General features: G+C 36.9%; 1 protein-coding gene across 1 annotated transcript in view; it reads left to right on the forward strand.

Moving 5' to 3' along the window:
* The first annotated feature begins 12,239 nt into the window (after positions 1-12,239).
* Positions 12,240-17,694, forward strand: part of RGS22 (regulator of G protein signaling 22) — a 67,977-nt gene continuing 62,522 nt past the window's right edge. The window contains exons 1-3 of the mRNA XM_075743628.1: positions 12,240-12,390; positions 13,044-13,072; positions 16,295-16,357. Coding sequence (XP_075599743.1) covers positions 12,321-12,390; positions 13,044-13,072; positions 16,295-16,357 — 162 coding nt within the window. The 5' untranslated portion in view covers positions 12,240-12,320. The remainder of the gene's footprint in view (positions 12,391-13,043; positions 13,073-16,294; positions 16,358-17,694) is intronic.

The raw sequence follows: 17,694 nt of genomic DNA on the forward strand, positions 1-17,694 counted from the left end.
TTCAATGTGTTTTTGCTGACTTATCAAGATAACTTCTCATGTATATATCTTAATCAATTTAGTATATTTTTGATTTTGAAAAAAATGAACATTTTAAAACATTTTGTCTTGTTTTACCTGTTGTATAGTAGCTAGGCTCTTACTAACATCTTAAATTTTTAATAAAGTATCTTAAATGCAATCTTCCATATCTAGCTTACAGTACCTCGTAGATGTTTAAAAATGTGATTCTTGTCTTAATGACAAATTAAAGAAAATTATTTTTTAAAAAAACTTTTTAATGGGATTTATTTATCATTCACTTACTGTAAATGTTTTAAAAATACCTTAAAGTGGGGCACTAGGTACATATGTAAAAAATACTTCTACCTATATAAATGATGATACCTCAAAAGCAATATATTAGTTATCTGAATTTTATATCAGAATAATTATTTTGTTGTTCTCTTACTCTTGGTAATGCAAGCCAATAGAATAGTAACTTCTAAATCAAGCTGATGCAGTGTGGATATTTAATTGTACTGGGTTTTTTACAGAGTGTTTGTCTTTACCTGAAAACTTCAGGTGATATAGTATATATTCACATAGCGAAATATGCTGTTGCATTACCTTTGTTGTTGTGAACTTAACTTTATACTTAGTCTGACTTTACTTCAGCTCCCAGATACTGGATGATCTTCATACTTCTGCTTGAATTGAAAGATTATCTACTGCTAGAAATCATTCTTTCTCTACCTGTAGATTTAATTAAGGGAATTCACTGATTTTGCTCTTGAACTTAAATATGCTGAATATGCAGAAAAATAACTTAATCTGCGTCTCAGACCTCAAATGATTTTTTGTGTGTGGGGTTTTTTTTAAACTCTAGCAATTGTAAACAGCTTGAAATGCGGGCGACGGAAGTGGACACATTACTTGCTCTATGAGGATGTAATATCAATTTATATCTCCAACTGATGTTGTCCTACTTCTCCTTTCAAGGAGTTAATTTGTCACAAGCATCTTGCATAACACTTGTAGTCAGCTGGTGTTTCTTCCCCACTCTCCCTCTGATATTGTCCTGTGTGTTGTACTTGTGATGTTGTAATTTTACTGTGTGTATTTGTAGGTAAGCCTTATCATTGAGCTATTTAAAAAGTAGTCTGACCAAAAAAAAAAGCTTTCAACTAAGCAATAAGTTATGTATTTGCCTCTATTAATATTTATTCATTTATTTTTATTGTCTGAAAATTACAAATAATAACTTCTGAGATTTTTTCTTTCCACACAATCTGTGGATGTTTAAGACAAATGAACCAGGATAATTCACTTCAGGATGTTCTAGAAACATTGCTACCTATTTCTCATCTTTAACTGTTGTAACTTGCAATTTGGTTATACTTCTAGCATACTTGATTTCTGGGACAGTAGCTTCACATAGCATTTGGAAGGAGGAGGAACAATATGGTTAGTAAAATGCCATAGAAGTTTTAGTACTAATTTTATTAACCAAACATGGTATCATTAAAGAAGAGATAAACCCAGTATATCGACCAGAAAATCATGTTTATTGCATGAATAAAATTATTAACACGTTAATTCCATGCTTATTTGTATTTCCTAAGCCTCTGCATTATTCTTGGGTTAGACTGGTAGCACTTCAACTGGAAGACTGAAAGAGGAGTTTATATAGAACCTATTCTGATGGAACAACTGAGGGAAAGGGAATATAGAGGGGGGTGTGTGTGTATATAGCTTTGGCTTAGGAAGAATGGCAAGTCATTACAGTGGAGACTGCAAGCAGGAAAATTACTAAATAATTTAATTTGTTTAATATTTGCATTTGCCTAATTGTTTGGAACTTTAAGTGTTCCAGCTCTGCTTAAAAGTTAATTTAGTTCAGAGAAGTATCAGATTGGTTCTTTTATTCTTAGGTATAAAGTAAAAACTATACATTTTTAGAAATGTTTAATAGTTTCTATTAAATGTTAAATGGATATGATGAACAACTTTGTAGCCAGGAAATTACAGTACATAAGAATCTGAATGCACATAGCTTGTAACTTTATAAAAACTTAATTTAGATTAGTTTTGTTTCTCATCATTAAACTACCAAATAAAATAGGGGATGGTAGTAACTGCAATGCAGAATAAGTACAGCATGTCATAGCATGTCAGACTGCTATGGGCATTTTACCTTTGCTAAATACCAATGCACTTCATGTCTCTAATATTTAAAAAAAATAAAAATGAAGTTTTAAATGCATCCTTGAAATTGATGGGAGAGTTATGACAGAGGATTTAGCTTGCTTTCTAATATGTGGTATTGCAGTCCAGAAATAAGAGGTGCAAGCCCTATTTTGATACTTTCGGAACTACTGTTAAAGTTATTTCTGAAACAGGTGCACCTTTGAATGGAAAGTCATATGGGAATGCAGTTTAAAAATCAGTTGTTAAGTGTTCTTTGCCTTTGAGGGAAAAAGTTCTGGTAAAAGATGTGTGACCTTATCCAGAGAGTTTGCTTTTGCTAAAATCTGAATAATTGAGGGAGAACAGGGTGGTAAACTGGTTCTGGTATAGGCATTATTTGTTTTTAAAGGTAGTATCTTTGACATCTACAGTGTCCATCCAACAAGGAGTAGCTTGAGAAGAAAAAGTACTTGAACCCTATGTCACAATTTTAAACACTTCCCCCCCTGTTTTGGCTTGTTTAAAACTTTATTTTTCCTTCTAAATCTGCCTCAGAAAAATCTCTTGAATCAAATGTCTCTTGTTCAGTTAGATCTATCATGAATGTAACTATCCTCTGGTGTTTGGGTGAAATGAGTTCTCTGCTGTTGTCCACTGCTAGAGGTGGGAAAGCCAGACTTCTTGTCTAGGGGTAATGCTCCCCTGACAGTGATTTTTTTTTTAAATAAAATTAGCTTTATGCCTTGACATAAGGGAGAAATAAAATAGTGATATTATTGTGTGGGTAAAGGATAACATCTGACAGAATGCATGGTATATTGTGGTTATCTAATACCCTCCTTAGGTGAAAGGAGTCAAATTTTTTTCATGATATTTGATTGTGCTATTGACGGAAATGAAGACTTTGAGGTAGGAGAGTGGAAGTAAATTTTTTTGAGTCCCTGTTAGTATGCTTTCTTCTGTATACTCTATCCCTCAATTAGTCCCCATCAGATACCACTAAGCTACATGAGTCTGGAATTGAATGAAACAGCAAAGGAGAACATAGCTTCCTACTTTGTAAAACAAACAAAAATAAACACCACCCACCCCACCCCCCAAAAAATATCCACAAAAAATACCACCACCAAAAAAAAGTCTGAGTGTCAGGGCTTCTAGGGATTCACATCTAGCATCTTTCTCTTTCTACTGGGCTGAATTAATTCTGAGACCTGAGGTCAGGTACTAACACTTCTAGCTAGCACAAAGAGGGATGCAAAAGTGGTCCTTGGGTAGAAAGGACAATGATCAAGAGTTTCCTAAAATATCCTGCCTGTGATTATTCTCCAGTTCAAGAATTTTTCTTACAATTGACAACAGATTGTTGGAAAGGGAGGAATGAATTGTCTTTGAGAATGAAATTAAAACTAATGTTCAAGATAATATTGGGTTTAGTTGCTGCTGAAAACCTTATTTTTGCAATCCTTATTACCCTTCAGACAGGTATGATTTATAGTGGGAGGAGTGATACTGCCTACAAAGGAAGCCCAGGGAATGTATTTAAATTTCTGAAGGTGATGGTTTGAGCCAGAGCTGTGGGTTTAAATTCTACAAAAGAATTCTTAGACCTTTCCCTGCTGACGTATGTTGAATGCAAGAATTGTACTTCATAAATCTTTTTTCTGGAGCAGCAACCATAAACCTCAAGTGGTCTGTGAGAAGGAAATTGAAATTACTTAAGTCTCTGATCATTTTTTCCTTGGTGACAAGTATGGAAGAGCTTAGACAAAAAATTGTTATAAATCTTTTGAATTGTTTATAGGATAGAGAATGTTAGTATGTTCTATCACTAACTAGCTAAAAATGATTAAAAAAAATTTGTTAGTGAAATTAAGGAGTTCATCAACATCTGACAGATTATTTTCCTATTCCATATATTGGTTATTCATTAGTATCTGTTAGGCAATTTAGGCCATTTAGGTTAATTTTAATACAAGAAGTAATTCCTTTTCTTTCTGTTTTCATAGGTACATGAAGAAATACAGGAGTGTCAGATTAGAAAGGGACTTCTGGAGTCTAGTGCCAACTCTTATGTTGACTCATCAACTTCTGTCTTAAAACTGGATAAAAAAAGGTCGCATGACCTTTTTTTGAGAACTATTCCAGATTGCTCTACTATTCAGTTAACCAGTTGAATATTTTTTTTTTCAGCATTGCTGTTAAAATAGCTATTCCATACATCTATTTCTCCCTTTAGACTTTTTTCCACAATGTTATGACTGTGTAATATAAATAGCCCTTCACTCTATTTCACTGACAAAAAAACTCTGGACTTAGTCTCACCTCTAAGATACAACCTCTGTTTAATGGATTGTCTTAACGACTCTTCACTGTTTCCATTGGAATCTATTCTTTGAATCAATGCAACTAGTATTTCAGGTAAAACCTCATCAAGTCTTTGAATAACATTAGGGCTTTCTTTTCTGTACTAGAAATATTTTGATCAATGTATACTAAGATTAGCATTTCTTCTATGTCTTCTGCACACTCACAGTTTAGTCACTAGATGTAGTATTCCCACAGTCTTCTCTCCCAAATTTTGGAAAGATTTCATTTTTTCCCCATAAAGTCTTACTAGACTATAAGTGCTTAACCTCATACTTTGTACTACTAAGCTTCAGGGTTTTTTATTTTTTTCTGCTTCAGTCTTGTGGTGATTTAGTACTTGTCGTGATTATATTATACATTTATAAGTGCAAATTCTTTGTATGTAGTGAATCTTACAGGATTTTCTTGGTGCAAAACATCTAGCAGATTCTGTTATCACTTGTCAGGTTCCCAACAAAATCTGACTGCTTCTTGGGAATTATGTGGGTTTTTTTAGTTAAACAAAAACAAAGCTTGCTTTTACTTTTACTTTCTGACTTCCTGAGCTCTGATTAGTTCAAATTCTCATTACAAAAAGACTTAACACAATTTTTTTCCTCTTAACTTTGACAAGCCTCTGTATAGTGTTAGAACTTGCCCAAACTTGTCAGAAGCCTAAATGCTAGTAAGGCCTTATCAGGCTGAGGGATAATGGATGAGTAGTAAAGTAACTCACTCTCCAGCTGAGAATATGGATGGCATGTCATTCTGAATGAAGTCATAAACACTGATGTTGAATACTAGAAGCTTCATATACAAATAGATCTCTGACTTGGAGACTGGAGTTCATGTGTTAAAAGCCCCTCTAATTTTTCCCCTTTGCATTCTAAAGCTCATTCTGAAAACAGTTCTGCAAGGGTAGTTGAGTCTTAATTCTATAGGTACCTTCAACCTCTGGCAACTGGGATGTGGAAACTGTGCCTGTATTTCAGCTGTTTCTTTTCAGTCCTGAATCATAGTGAAAAAACTATTTCTGTAAGCTGTTTAAACTTAGACATTGTGTCATGACTAGAACCAGCTGAAGTGGTAGGAGGGTAGTAACTTCTGGCAGAAGAGGGACAACTAACTGGGAAGCAATAGTACCCTAGATAAATATAGTAACACTTGCTAAAAGTCATCATTTGGAGCTGCAAGGTTATTGCAGAATTAGTCAACAGTTGTGCAATGGTCTTCCACTTCAGAATAATAATTAAGATGTTCGTTAAAGTGCTGCTGTTGCCTAAGTGGAGGACTCCTATCTCATGTTCACTGAGCAGACACTAAAGTTCCCTAAGTACTGAATTGTGTGTAATGCATTATTTGAGGCCTGAAGAAAACATCTAGAAATGCGTTCTTCTGCCAGGACTCAGAAGCTCAGTACCTAGCTAATATGTAGACCAATGGGATACAAAATGAAGTTTTCATCTGGTGTGAATCCATCACATTTTCCTGGTGTGCATTTCAATAGATTAGATGCTACCCAGATTGTGGCAATAGCAACATCTTTGGCTTTTAAACATGAATTTTGGTTGCGTTGAGAACATTCTCCGATCTTTGGAAAAAATCTGTACAAAAGAAGCACTCTCACAAAATATTGTAATTTCAGGTTTAATTTTCCCTTATCTTTTTCCTATTGTATACTCTGTTGTAGTGTACAAAAACCTATTATTGGGATGCAGTTATTCTCCAGCCATGCTGTTGGAAGGGTTTCTGTCGAGAAATCATTCCAAAACTCTATCCCAAAGGAGCATAGTAAAAGGCGGCGTAATTTTTTGTGAAGGGCAAGATATGGGTCCTGTTTTCTGCTCCAGACAGAAATGCTCACTGTTCTACTATTTAAGTTCCTGTTCTGGACTTTTTCTTGGTTTAAATTATTGTCATAGAGTAGTCTGAGGAGAATGTCATACCGCACAATGGATAACAAGAGAACAAACTAATTCTTGAAATGTTTTGCTGAATTAACTAAAATGTGAAAGTGTCTTAAGGGTTGAACTGCTTTCCTGACTGAAAATTGATTTCAAATGCATACATTCTGTTGATAAAAAATATTTTATCACAAGGGGGCACCAAAGGTTTTTCTTACAGAACAGAACTTCAGTTGTTTTTCTTCTTGCTTTAACCCTTAAACGCTAACTCAATGTTACATATGCAAAATGTTTTGAATAGCTTAAAGCAAGGGTGGCCATAATTCTTGTCCCCAGGAGCTGCATACCAAAATCTTCAAGAGAAGAGGGGCATCCTGGGAAGCAATTCAGATGGTTATTCCTTCTCCAGGGCCTCCTTTACAGGGTGAAGCTGTGCTGGGCATACGGCCAGGTCCTACAGCAACCAGGCAAGATGATAGAATCATAGATTGGCCTAAACAGTGCCTGCTGGCTCAGTTCCCCTCTCAGTCATGGACTTGGACTATCCGGCAGTCTCCATGCCAGCCTGGCGTTGGCTACAAAATGTGACTCATGGAAGTGTTGCAGTTAAAGTATTTGAGAATTGATAGTTTCAGGACCTCCACACTCTGGACTTTCCCAACTACAGAAAATGTATTCGATGATAAAATCCAATATATTTTTGCAAAGTATGGATAATCTATAAGTGCCTCCTCAATCTATCATGATACAAAATGATCACAGGAAAAATATCTTGTTGCATACATTTTATTCATACTTAATGGATATTCTGCTGGCTTCAGTGAACAAGAAAGGGAAAACATCAACTTTTTTTTTTGTCTGTTAAATGAAGACTGGGTGAGAATTTGGGAACTTAATGTGTTCTTTATTCTTTAACTAGGTATTTCTGGAGTCCAGGAGAGCAATAGATAGGAAAGCAGAACACCTACAAAATAAGGCTGTAATTTTTTATGCTTTTCTGAAGCATTACTGAAATCTTAAGAGTATCTACTAGTTATGGACTCTTATACCATTCTTAACACCTGTTGTGTTGACACTATTGTGTTCTGGAAGCTGATGTACATGAAATCTTTTTCTTTCCTCCTGATTTTTTTTAAATTTATTTATTTATTTTTTAGCTGGATCAGTCTCCCAGTCTGCTTCATTATACAGCTACACAAACAGCCATGGCAATATAACGCAAAAAGGTGGCAACTGATTGTCAATGGAATGTGTTTTCTCAAACAGCGCTGCTGCTATCCACAGGCTTGATGCATCAGTAATATCCCACATGGATAACTTAGCTCTTAGCTGGGGAATTCTGGGTTTGAAGACTGTTATTGCCATCTGTTTGATTGTAACAGCAAGACTGGAAAGTCATGCATGCATCTAGTGTTTCTTGTTGGGTATATGCTACCTACTGCCAGGAGATGATCTTGTTAAAGGATGTGTTGGGCATTATTGACATATGATACTCCTATAAGCTGAAGCTTCTTCATATGCCTCTTGCATTGGCCCCTTAGTTGGCTAGAACACCTGTTAAGCCAAGATCAAGGAACTGAGCTGACTTAAACCAAGCTACAAGTAACCCCAGAAAAAAAAGTCATGAAATTTGCTTGCACAACTAAAAGTAAGAAGTGGTGTTAAACTTGCAAAGCTTAAATTAGCGCAGCCAAAATGTATTACAAAACATGACTCCAGTTTATCTACATAAAAACCAGAGAATAGACTGTGACAATGCAGTCTTTTGTACATAGTGCCAAAACTTCTGATACATCCCCTGACAGTAAAATCTCTGAGAAATAACTGTCATAGTTTCTTCTGATCTGTAACTTATGTTTCAGTTGAAAGCTATGCTATGTTAACTGTAGTAGGGCTGCTAGCAATAAACTCTCTCAGCCTTGTTGTAAACCTATGCACCATGCCATTTTTTTAATCTTGCATGTGGTTTGATAGCTGTGGGTCTAGTAGTTCTTTCCTGGTTTTCATATTGTCTTTACAGAATGACTTTATTTCTAATACATTTCAAACTGTCACAATTTTGCTGAATAGTTTTTTCCATCAAGTCTTAATGTTCCTTTCCAAAATTAGAAAAGATAATAGTGCAATATTCTCCTAGCAGTTATCTCTGAAGACACTAATACAAATTTCTGAAGGGATCAGATGATTGCAAGTATGAAGTAGGTAGTTGGCATGTATGAGGTAGCAAGAGTACAAATGTATATCACAAGTTACGAAGTGGTCCTTCCAAATTCTGATTTACTTTCCAGGTATGCCTCTCTATTCCCTTTATCTTTTCCAAGACCCATACTAAGCAAAGGGAAATCAAACTTCATTTAAAGCCTTTAAATTTGATAAAACACCTCAACTTTGTCCTGGTAGAATAAGATTGTTATAGGAATCCTTGGGCCATAGGGGACATGGACAAGTCAAGGAATATTCTCCAGTGACTATCCAAATAGTCTTTTGTAGAGGTCAAGCGCTTTGGACCTGCATTCCCTCTGACAGTCTTTCCCACTAGTAAAAGGTTTCTAATAGTGGTAGACCAAAGCTATGTCGCATCTCTTCCTTTACTATTTAGGCCTTCCTATTTTATTTTTAAGCACTTTCTTTTTTTAATCTTCATCTAGACTATCTTCATGAATTTTTTTTCTCCTTTCAGAATTCTTTTGAGTGCTCATATTCCCAATAACTGTTTCCTCAAGTGCCTGCTTTAACTTTTTCTGACGGCCACAGAATTGCATTAAACTGGGCTGTAAACTGGAACTATCAAATTCAATGAGAGAGGCCGTATCACCACAATAGGCAGCTTCTGCCATTTTATCAACAGAATAGTTTAAGGCATTTAAGGGCCAGCTATCTGACCATCAATTTGTGCTTGCCTCTCAGGATCTGACTCCCATCTTGGCAGTTCTGCAGTCAGTATTTAAATAGGTTTCCCAGCACCTGTTTTCAGTTTGAGACTGCTGCTTTCAGATGCAAAAGCTAAAATATATGGCAATCATCCAAACAAGAAAGAGTAGTTACATTTAACTAAAGTTGGATTTCAGTAAAGATATTTAGGTATTAAAAATATCACACAATGAAATGCCCACTTATAGGTGAGATGGGGAGTTTCTATTGAAAATCAATGGGAATTATTTCATAGCTGCCCTTGGAGATCCCTCTAGATGCCTAGTTGCATTTTTAAGTAGTATTTGCTACTTTTTGAATGAGTAATTAATTATGGGGATGTTCACGACTCCTGTGACCATTGCCAGGAATCAAACACAGGTTAGCACCTAAAAACACAAGTGCGCATTTGGATTTAATAAAGCAACCCAATTTATGTCTTTACTTGAGCAAGTCACGAGGAGGAGACTTGTTTACCCAGCAAGCTGGCATAGCTTATGTGCTTGTTTCTTTGAGTGCAAAGTTGTCTCAGCAGTTTTGATCTGATTTGCCTGGTTGATATTTTGAAACACTTTCCCTGGTAGGTGTTTGAAAGCACAGATTTTTGAGAAGTGTGGAGGAAAGGGACAATGACAGATTAAAGTTTTGACTGTAAGTTCACCTCTCTAAATGGCTCTTCAGTAATGAGCAGAAGGAGGGAGATGCCAGCAGGGATGGAGAGCATCAATTTATATTTTCCTCCCATTTGTCTTCCTGTGCAGATCTCTTCCTATACTGGCCTTCTGCTAGATTACCATTTCCTCAAAATGCTAATAATTTGCTAATAATAATGCTAACCTACTTCTAGTCTTTTTGCTTTCTCTTGTCTAGTATTTTACTGGTATCACCTTTTTTAGAACTTATTCTCCATCCTGTCTAGCTATTCATCTTTTCTACAAAATGAGATGCTTTTTGGGATAGATCATGGCTTTGACTATATTTATGAAACATTCTGTAGGTCTGCAGTTCTGCTAAGATAAATAATCATCAAATGGAAATGAGAGAAGAGCATGGAAAGACAAAAATGTGGAAAAGGAGGAAAATGAGCTTAATCTTTATATCTCAGCTTCAGCAGCTGGTTAAATTTTAACTGACAATATAAAAATCAGGACTGACACAAAATATTTGATCTAAATGTGTGTTGTTAACTAAGATGATGAGAAAGTGATAACGAGTGCTAATAGGTTCGCCATGAGAGAGTACTTTGTATATTTCCTCATGAGCTTAATCCAAAATGCAGTCTTTGAAGCTCACTACAAAGAGAACAAAGACCTAAGAGTTTTATACCAAAAGATACCAGATGACAGAAGGAGAGAAAAAGGACTTTTGTTTTTTTATTGACTCTTTTCCAAACTTCAATTCTATGTAAGCTGACTTGTGGCTTCCACTTCTAATTTTAAAAAAGGCATTCGTTGTGTTTCTGTTGTTGTTTTTGCTTCAAATATTACAAGCAACTAGGGAAGTTTAGGAGAATGTTATACACCAAAGACTATGTCTACATCAGAAAGGAAAAGGGACAAGGGGAAAAGGAGTGGAATGAGCATTAACTTAAACATTTGAAATCACATTAAGTTGTTTGGTTATGAGATAATGCAGTCTCATATATAATGCAGTGCATTTCTTCTACCTGCTGGAAAGGTTTCAATTTACATTTTATGGGCTATCTTGCTATGCATATTTCTTTTACATACACATTAGGTATTCCTATTTGAAATATTTCATAATCACAATAGAATATGTCCTGATACAGGGCACTAAGAAATCATGTGTTTTAATGTATACCATTTGGTGTTAACCTACTGTTTGTCATGTTTGACAACTGATCCCAGTGCGATTTATGCCAAGCTACTGAAATTAGTGCTGTTCTGGAGATAAGCAGTAGAAAATTTGAAGGAACTTTCATGGCAAAAAACCTGAAGGCGCCTGAAGAATTCATACAGTTCTAGGATCAGATACTCGCTAGGTAGGATGTTGTCAGACCTCAGTTGTGGAACACCTAAGGTCCACTGAAATCCTTATAGAGGAGCCTGAATTATTCTTTGCACACAGCTTTTGCTGACCATACCAGAAATGTGACATTTTCTTATATCCTGGAGTATGTCCTCAAGCCAAGGAAGAAATAAACATTCTGGGAGAGGACTCTAGGTCTCTTAATGCCTTTTCTCCTTCCACCTAGGCTAGTTATAAACTTTTCCCTAAGTGGGTGGAAAATGCAGCTGCCTTTGAATTTCTGCTAGGTCTGGGCCCTGGCAGCAGGAGGAAGCCAGGAAGGCTGTTGCCAAGGCTGCAGGTTGTTTTTCTGGCACATCACAATGGAGCCATTTGTACCTGTTAGGAGACAGCCCAGGCTTCATCTCAGCCTTAGCAATATGAAGCTCCTTACCTTTTCTTACTTGGCTGCAGTGGAAGTTCTCTACCATAGATAAGATTGACCTTGCTACTTGGGATCAAGCCTTACAGCCTGCTTATGGATGCAGAATTATTTGATAACGATGTAAATCTATTGGTCATTAGTCATATGGTGTGAGATATTTCTTTTTTAAGGTAAAATCCCACATGGCTGGAACTTTTGCTTGCATAGGAAAAGGTAGAATATGATTTTGGACTAAGAACTGCCTAGGCTGGTTGAGAAAAGACCGTTTAATTTCATTTCTTGCTGCAAGTATCCTGAAATTCCTGGTTCACAGGCATCTCTTTTGGGACCATATCATCAGTGTGCCCAACATCCGAGTCTGCTTCAGGGAGCTTCGCATCAGCAGTACAAGTATTTGCTTACCACTCAGCTCATCCTGTGCATTGTTTGCAGTGCCATAGCAACCCCGCTTGCTGTGAGCCGCACAGCAGAGCCAGCCGGCCCTGGTGCAGACCAGCAGTCTCCAGCCAGACCCAGGGACTCTGCAGCTTCTACTTCTGGGCTGCATTCGAGGATTTCACCTTTGCAAATGAGGTTGTATGCTTGCAGGTGCGAGTGCCAGCCCTTATGCATGTAGATCCAGGATGCAGTCGAAGAGGCTTACCACTGGTACGTAGTGCTTTCCACGCAGGGTGATGGACTGACTGTGTCAGACAGGGGGTCTGACCCCACGGTGATTGTCTCGGGTACAGAGACTGTGATACAAAAGAGGGAGATTTTGAACTGCTGGGTTTGAACTTGCCTAGCAAAATTCATCAGTTTGAAGAGAGCACTTTAGTCCCTTCAAAGGGCATCACAAAAGATGGAATATTCTCCTAAAATGAGTGAGATCTGGTTATCTGGGAATACCCACAATTACTTTTTTTTTTTTTAAATTGTATCGTATGATTCATAATATTTGCTGTTCAAGGCTCCCAGTCTCACACAAATCTATTTTCATTAAAACCAGCAAGCTTCTACTAATCAATTTTGCAGAGGAAAGCTGAAAAGAAGTTAACTGATATGTATGAGAATAATCTAGTTAAATAATACTTTCATTACATTTAAATCATTCTTATGATATTCAACCTTTTTATGCGAGGGTCAACATTACTGCATGTTCCCAGAATTTATTTTGTTTCCTCAGGCTAAGTTATTTTATTTCAGAATATCCAGGAAGGTTGTCATGCCTCACCACTTTTTGTTTCTATTCAGTAATTGTAGTTGAACAAGCCTGATTGTATTGCTTGGATAACATATGATATTTCATTTTTGTGTTTCAGAGCCTCCATGTATAACAGAAGAAGTGTTTGTAAGTATGCTTTATAAGGGTTGATCATTCATTTTGTCATATAACTGTAGAGAAAAAAGGCAAAACTTTTTGGAAACTATTGTCTGGGTTCTCCTTTCTTCTGTATGGAGTACTCGGGAATTTCTCAGACAAAAAAATACTTAGTTTGAAAACAATTGGAAAAAAGAAACAGAAAACTCTGGAGAATAAGGATGGAAATGGAGAGGAAAGTGAAATAAGATGAAGGAAGGAAACAATTGACTGAAATGTTCAACATGACAGGTTTACCAATCTTCTTACTTTGTTTTCTGCCCTTTGCTAATTTTAGGTTTCCCTGATGTTTGCCATCTCATTTGAAAGATATGTATGTTTACCTGTTACCTCATATGAAATGACATCTTAAATCTTGCAGCTTAAGCAATGTTTATCATCTCCCCTATTTTGGATGCCTTTGTAACTGTGTATTTTAAAGTATAAATGTATTGCTATTCCTTTTGGGAGCCTCTAGATACTAATGCATTATCATAAGCACAATCAAGACTGAATTCAGGTAGAGGTAAATGATATATATGTAGCAGATATATAGCATATACGAATTTGTACATGAGAACAAACAGATATATATATATATATGAAAACATCTCTCAACTGCACATTTACATTGCATTAAACCTTGATTCTGCAGGCTACTTAATGTGACTAGATATGCATAACTCCAGGTGAACTTCACACAAGGACATGAAGATGTCAGAGTTCTATGCAGAATCAAGGTTTTGTACTAACTTTAACTTTTGACATTTAAAGGTGACATTTATTACATATTTTTCAAGAGTGGATGCAATGTGAAATGCAAGCATTTCAAGGTGGTGCCACTTTTACCTACATTCAGCTTCTCCTTTGGTATCTAATAATATTTCTGTGTTTCTGTACTTTTTCATGATGGTAGTAATAGAGAAAGCTATCAAATACTATAGAGAGAAAGTCATTAGGTTTGTTTCCACAAAATATCTAAGAAAAGGTTGTGTACCGTTGCCAAAATGATTTTAAAATTCCTTTCAACGTTAAAAGAGTGAATAGAAATCAGGCCCAGGGTATTCCTATTTATACACAAATTGCATGAAGGCAAAACTGCAGTTTTGGACCAATTTTTAGCACACCTTGACCTCCAGTTGCAATTGTAAGGCAGATTTTTCTAGTGATAATTTGGACTGTGCAACAGGAAAGATGGCGTGGGAAGAAATGAAACAAAATGTTTCCTAACACAAAAATCTAAGCTATAGTATTGTATGTGCAACTCCATAACCATAATGTGCAAGTATGAAAGTGCAACTACGCTTTCAAATGAAAATTTGACCACAAAAAAACAGAGGAAAGGGTGTTGTGTATAGATGCAGTAAGATCAGTAAGTAGCAAAGCTTGCATTAATAAGATCATAAACATTTTATTGATTAATCAACCACTGCGTTTACTTTTCTTGCTGTTATATGGGACTACAGAGAATTATATCCTTGGCAAATTAAAAACACATGTTACCTGCATATTCTTAAAGAGCTTATACTTCAGCCAGGAATAAATGAATTGTTTTGAATAAGTCCTTTGAAACAATAAAATATTTACATGGAGTATTACCATGTAGCTCTCTTCAGATTCATTCTTATCAGTGTCAAATCTAATTGTATGTTACTCAAACCAAACATGAGGCAGACTGCAGCTTGTTTCTAGTGAATTTTCTTGTTAATTGTGTTAACACTTGCTGAATTGAGATTTCTGCATCTGATTGATTGCCTCGTGACATTAGCAAGGGATTTTCTGTTGACTTGCAAATGCCTTGGGTTAGACACTTTGGTAAATTCTCCTATTTAATCAGTGCCTCTAACACCTCTAGGTCCATGGTACTGCAACTGCATCTGGCCTGTGATCCAAACAAAGCATGAACTCTGTAATGCAGAAAGCTTTGCTTTCAGTGTTGTTAGCGTTTTCCAAGAATGAGCGTGAGCTAACTTGCCTGTCCTGTATCAGTCACAGCAGTAACCACAAATGCTAAGGAATAAATGTTGGCAGCCTAAGGCCAGACAAACACCATCAGGTCTTGTCATGCAGCACACAGGGGCCTTTCTGAGTTCATATTAAAGTAGATTAGCTCAAGATTTCTTCCTTACCTAAGTACGAGATATCTCTATTGAGGTTAGACAGCGTGGAGTTTGGATCAAGCTACTGCCTGCCTACAAGTGATGCACGTACACTGTGCATAACATCTCTTTAACACTGTTCCTCACCGGCACATTTCAACGCTATGAACTTAAGAAAGAGAAAAAATGATTTGTGTCACAAGACCTTTGCTGATATGGGCAAATACATTTGATTTAGGTGCATTCCCCTTGAGTTGTGAGACAGAAATAATAGAATATTCAAGAAACTGAAACTATTAAAAACTGTTCAGGAGTCTTCATTCTGCTGAAGACAGATGTCTGAAGACCAATGGAATAATGTTCTATTTTTACCTTCTGTTGGATTGAAATGGGAGTGGGAGTGGTATTGAGCATATTAGAAGTAAGATTGGGTTCCATACTTACTGATTTGTCAACAGCAAAAAAAATTATTTCTATTCTACAGTTTTTGAGTCTTGCTAGCAGGATCTAAAATGCAGGGGTCAGAAAGGGTACAAAAATACCTGCAGATGCAGCCTTCACTTCTGATAAAGTCAAGAGGAAGCCTCCCAGTTCTGTATTCCAAGTATGGCATATACTGCTTGCTTGGTGAGCCAAATTATAGATCAGTGGACTCCCTTTTATTCCCCAAACATCCCCCAAAACATCTCCAAGCAGCAGTGTGGGAGCAGAAGCAGGTACTGGTGAACTTTTGTACTCCCCTCCTTCCCAGATGTGAGAGAGAAAGGTTATGATGTGGGGGATTTCTAGACTGTTAGCTTACACACATTTTTTTCAAAAGTAAACATGCAGATTTCCAGCATTTAGAAGCTGTTGGGTTTACGAAGGCTTTATCTGTAAATTTCTTGGCAAAAGATTTACCTTCATGTGTGTGTTTTAAATTGCTAAGTGGTGTGCAATGGCTAGGATATAACAATGATGCAATGATTATATCCTCAAAAGTGGGAAATGACATTTTGCAAAAGTTTGCATGTCATATCTCATGGAAAAAATCATTGTTTGAGACAACAGTGCATTCAAACCGTGTTAGCAGAGATTAGTCCAAGCCTTGCTTTGTGGTTTTGTCTCTCTGTAGGAAGAATGCTTAGCCACAGACGATATGCTTGTGGACTACTTTAACGAATTTTTGAGTCTTCCGGTAAGTACCTTACAGAAATCCTTTGCAAAATACAAAAACCACATAAGGTAATCCAGCTTAGAACATTTTGCATTTTGCCACTGGGAAATTAAATGTTTTTTTACAATATGTCTGTATTTTAATGGTAACAATTCTTATTGTTCAATGTTATTATCTGTCAGGAAAAATAACACAGTATCTGGACTTCTGGAGGCAGGTTTTGTCTTGCAAATTTACATATTTAAATCACAGTGGACCAAAATAATATAAATAGGAAATGAAAAAAGAGATGTAAATACTTAATTAAAAAGCATAAGGAGTGCACTTCTATTCCAGTATCACGACATGCTGACATAACAAATGTTTGTCGTTTTACATTCTTCTGGCCATGCACTCTGATTAATAACAGCTTTTCCTCAGGAACCAACTCTGTTTCTCTTCATGGCTGTGAAGACATCAAAATTGGCACTCCCCTCCTCTTCCCCTCCCATCTGGAGCTAGAAGGATGTAGCCTTACACTTCATGCTGTGTGCTGATCCAGCTGCAGTCAGACCACCATACCCAATGCCCTATATTTAACCAGTTGCCCTATATTTTGCTCCTTTTCCCCATCAACTACCCTGCCTCCCTACAATCTTATGGGAGTCACATGGACTGTCCTGCTCCCTCAACGCAGCAAGCTCACCCAACTTCATTTTAGTAGTCTTGGCCCTAACTATCCATCCCCATACATCACACCCACACCCTCCTGCAAGGTGGCACGGACCTTTCCACAGTGTCACGCATGGCTCCTGTGAGATCTCCCAGCGGATGTACCCTGGAGCTGCCCCACAGCCTGTCCTCCTCCTAAATCACTGCAGCCCAACTGGCTGCACTATGAGAACATATACCCATTTCTGCAACTTGCTTGTTAGGAACCACCACCAGCAGAATATTTCTTGGTGTTCCTTGGACCAAAGACTATGGTGGCAGCCACTATTGGAATAGGTTCAGTTATGATTCAGGCTTACCAAACTGAACTGGACTTAGACTCCCTAAACCACATCACAGATTTGTCTAAAAGCACACATAATGGGAGCTGTAGAACTAAGAATGGTAGGATGAGGTCTCTTATGCCAATTTTTGATCTTAAAATAGAATCTGGAGGTATTAAAATAACTCAGTGTCAGAGCGTGGGTTTTGTGCACAGCATTGACACTTCTCTCAGGAAGTTCAGCCTTTATATGCTTTCACCACACTGCAAGTTTCCTAAGAATGATTTTTACAAAGCCAGGGAGACACAGATGGAAGAAAATGTGTGGTGAGAGGGCTGGTTTTTAGATCTTTCTCTCCACCCTCTCCCTGCCCCGCCCCCCCCC

This window comes from Balearica regulorum, chromosome 2, assembly GCF_011004875.1.
Source record: "Balearica regulorum gibbericeps isolate bBalReg1 chromosome 2, bBalReg1.pri, whole genome shotgun sequence".
NCBI lineage: Eukaryota > Metazoa > Chordata > Aves > Gruiformes > Gruidae > Balearica > Balearica regulorum.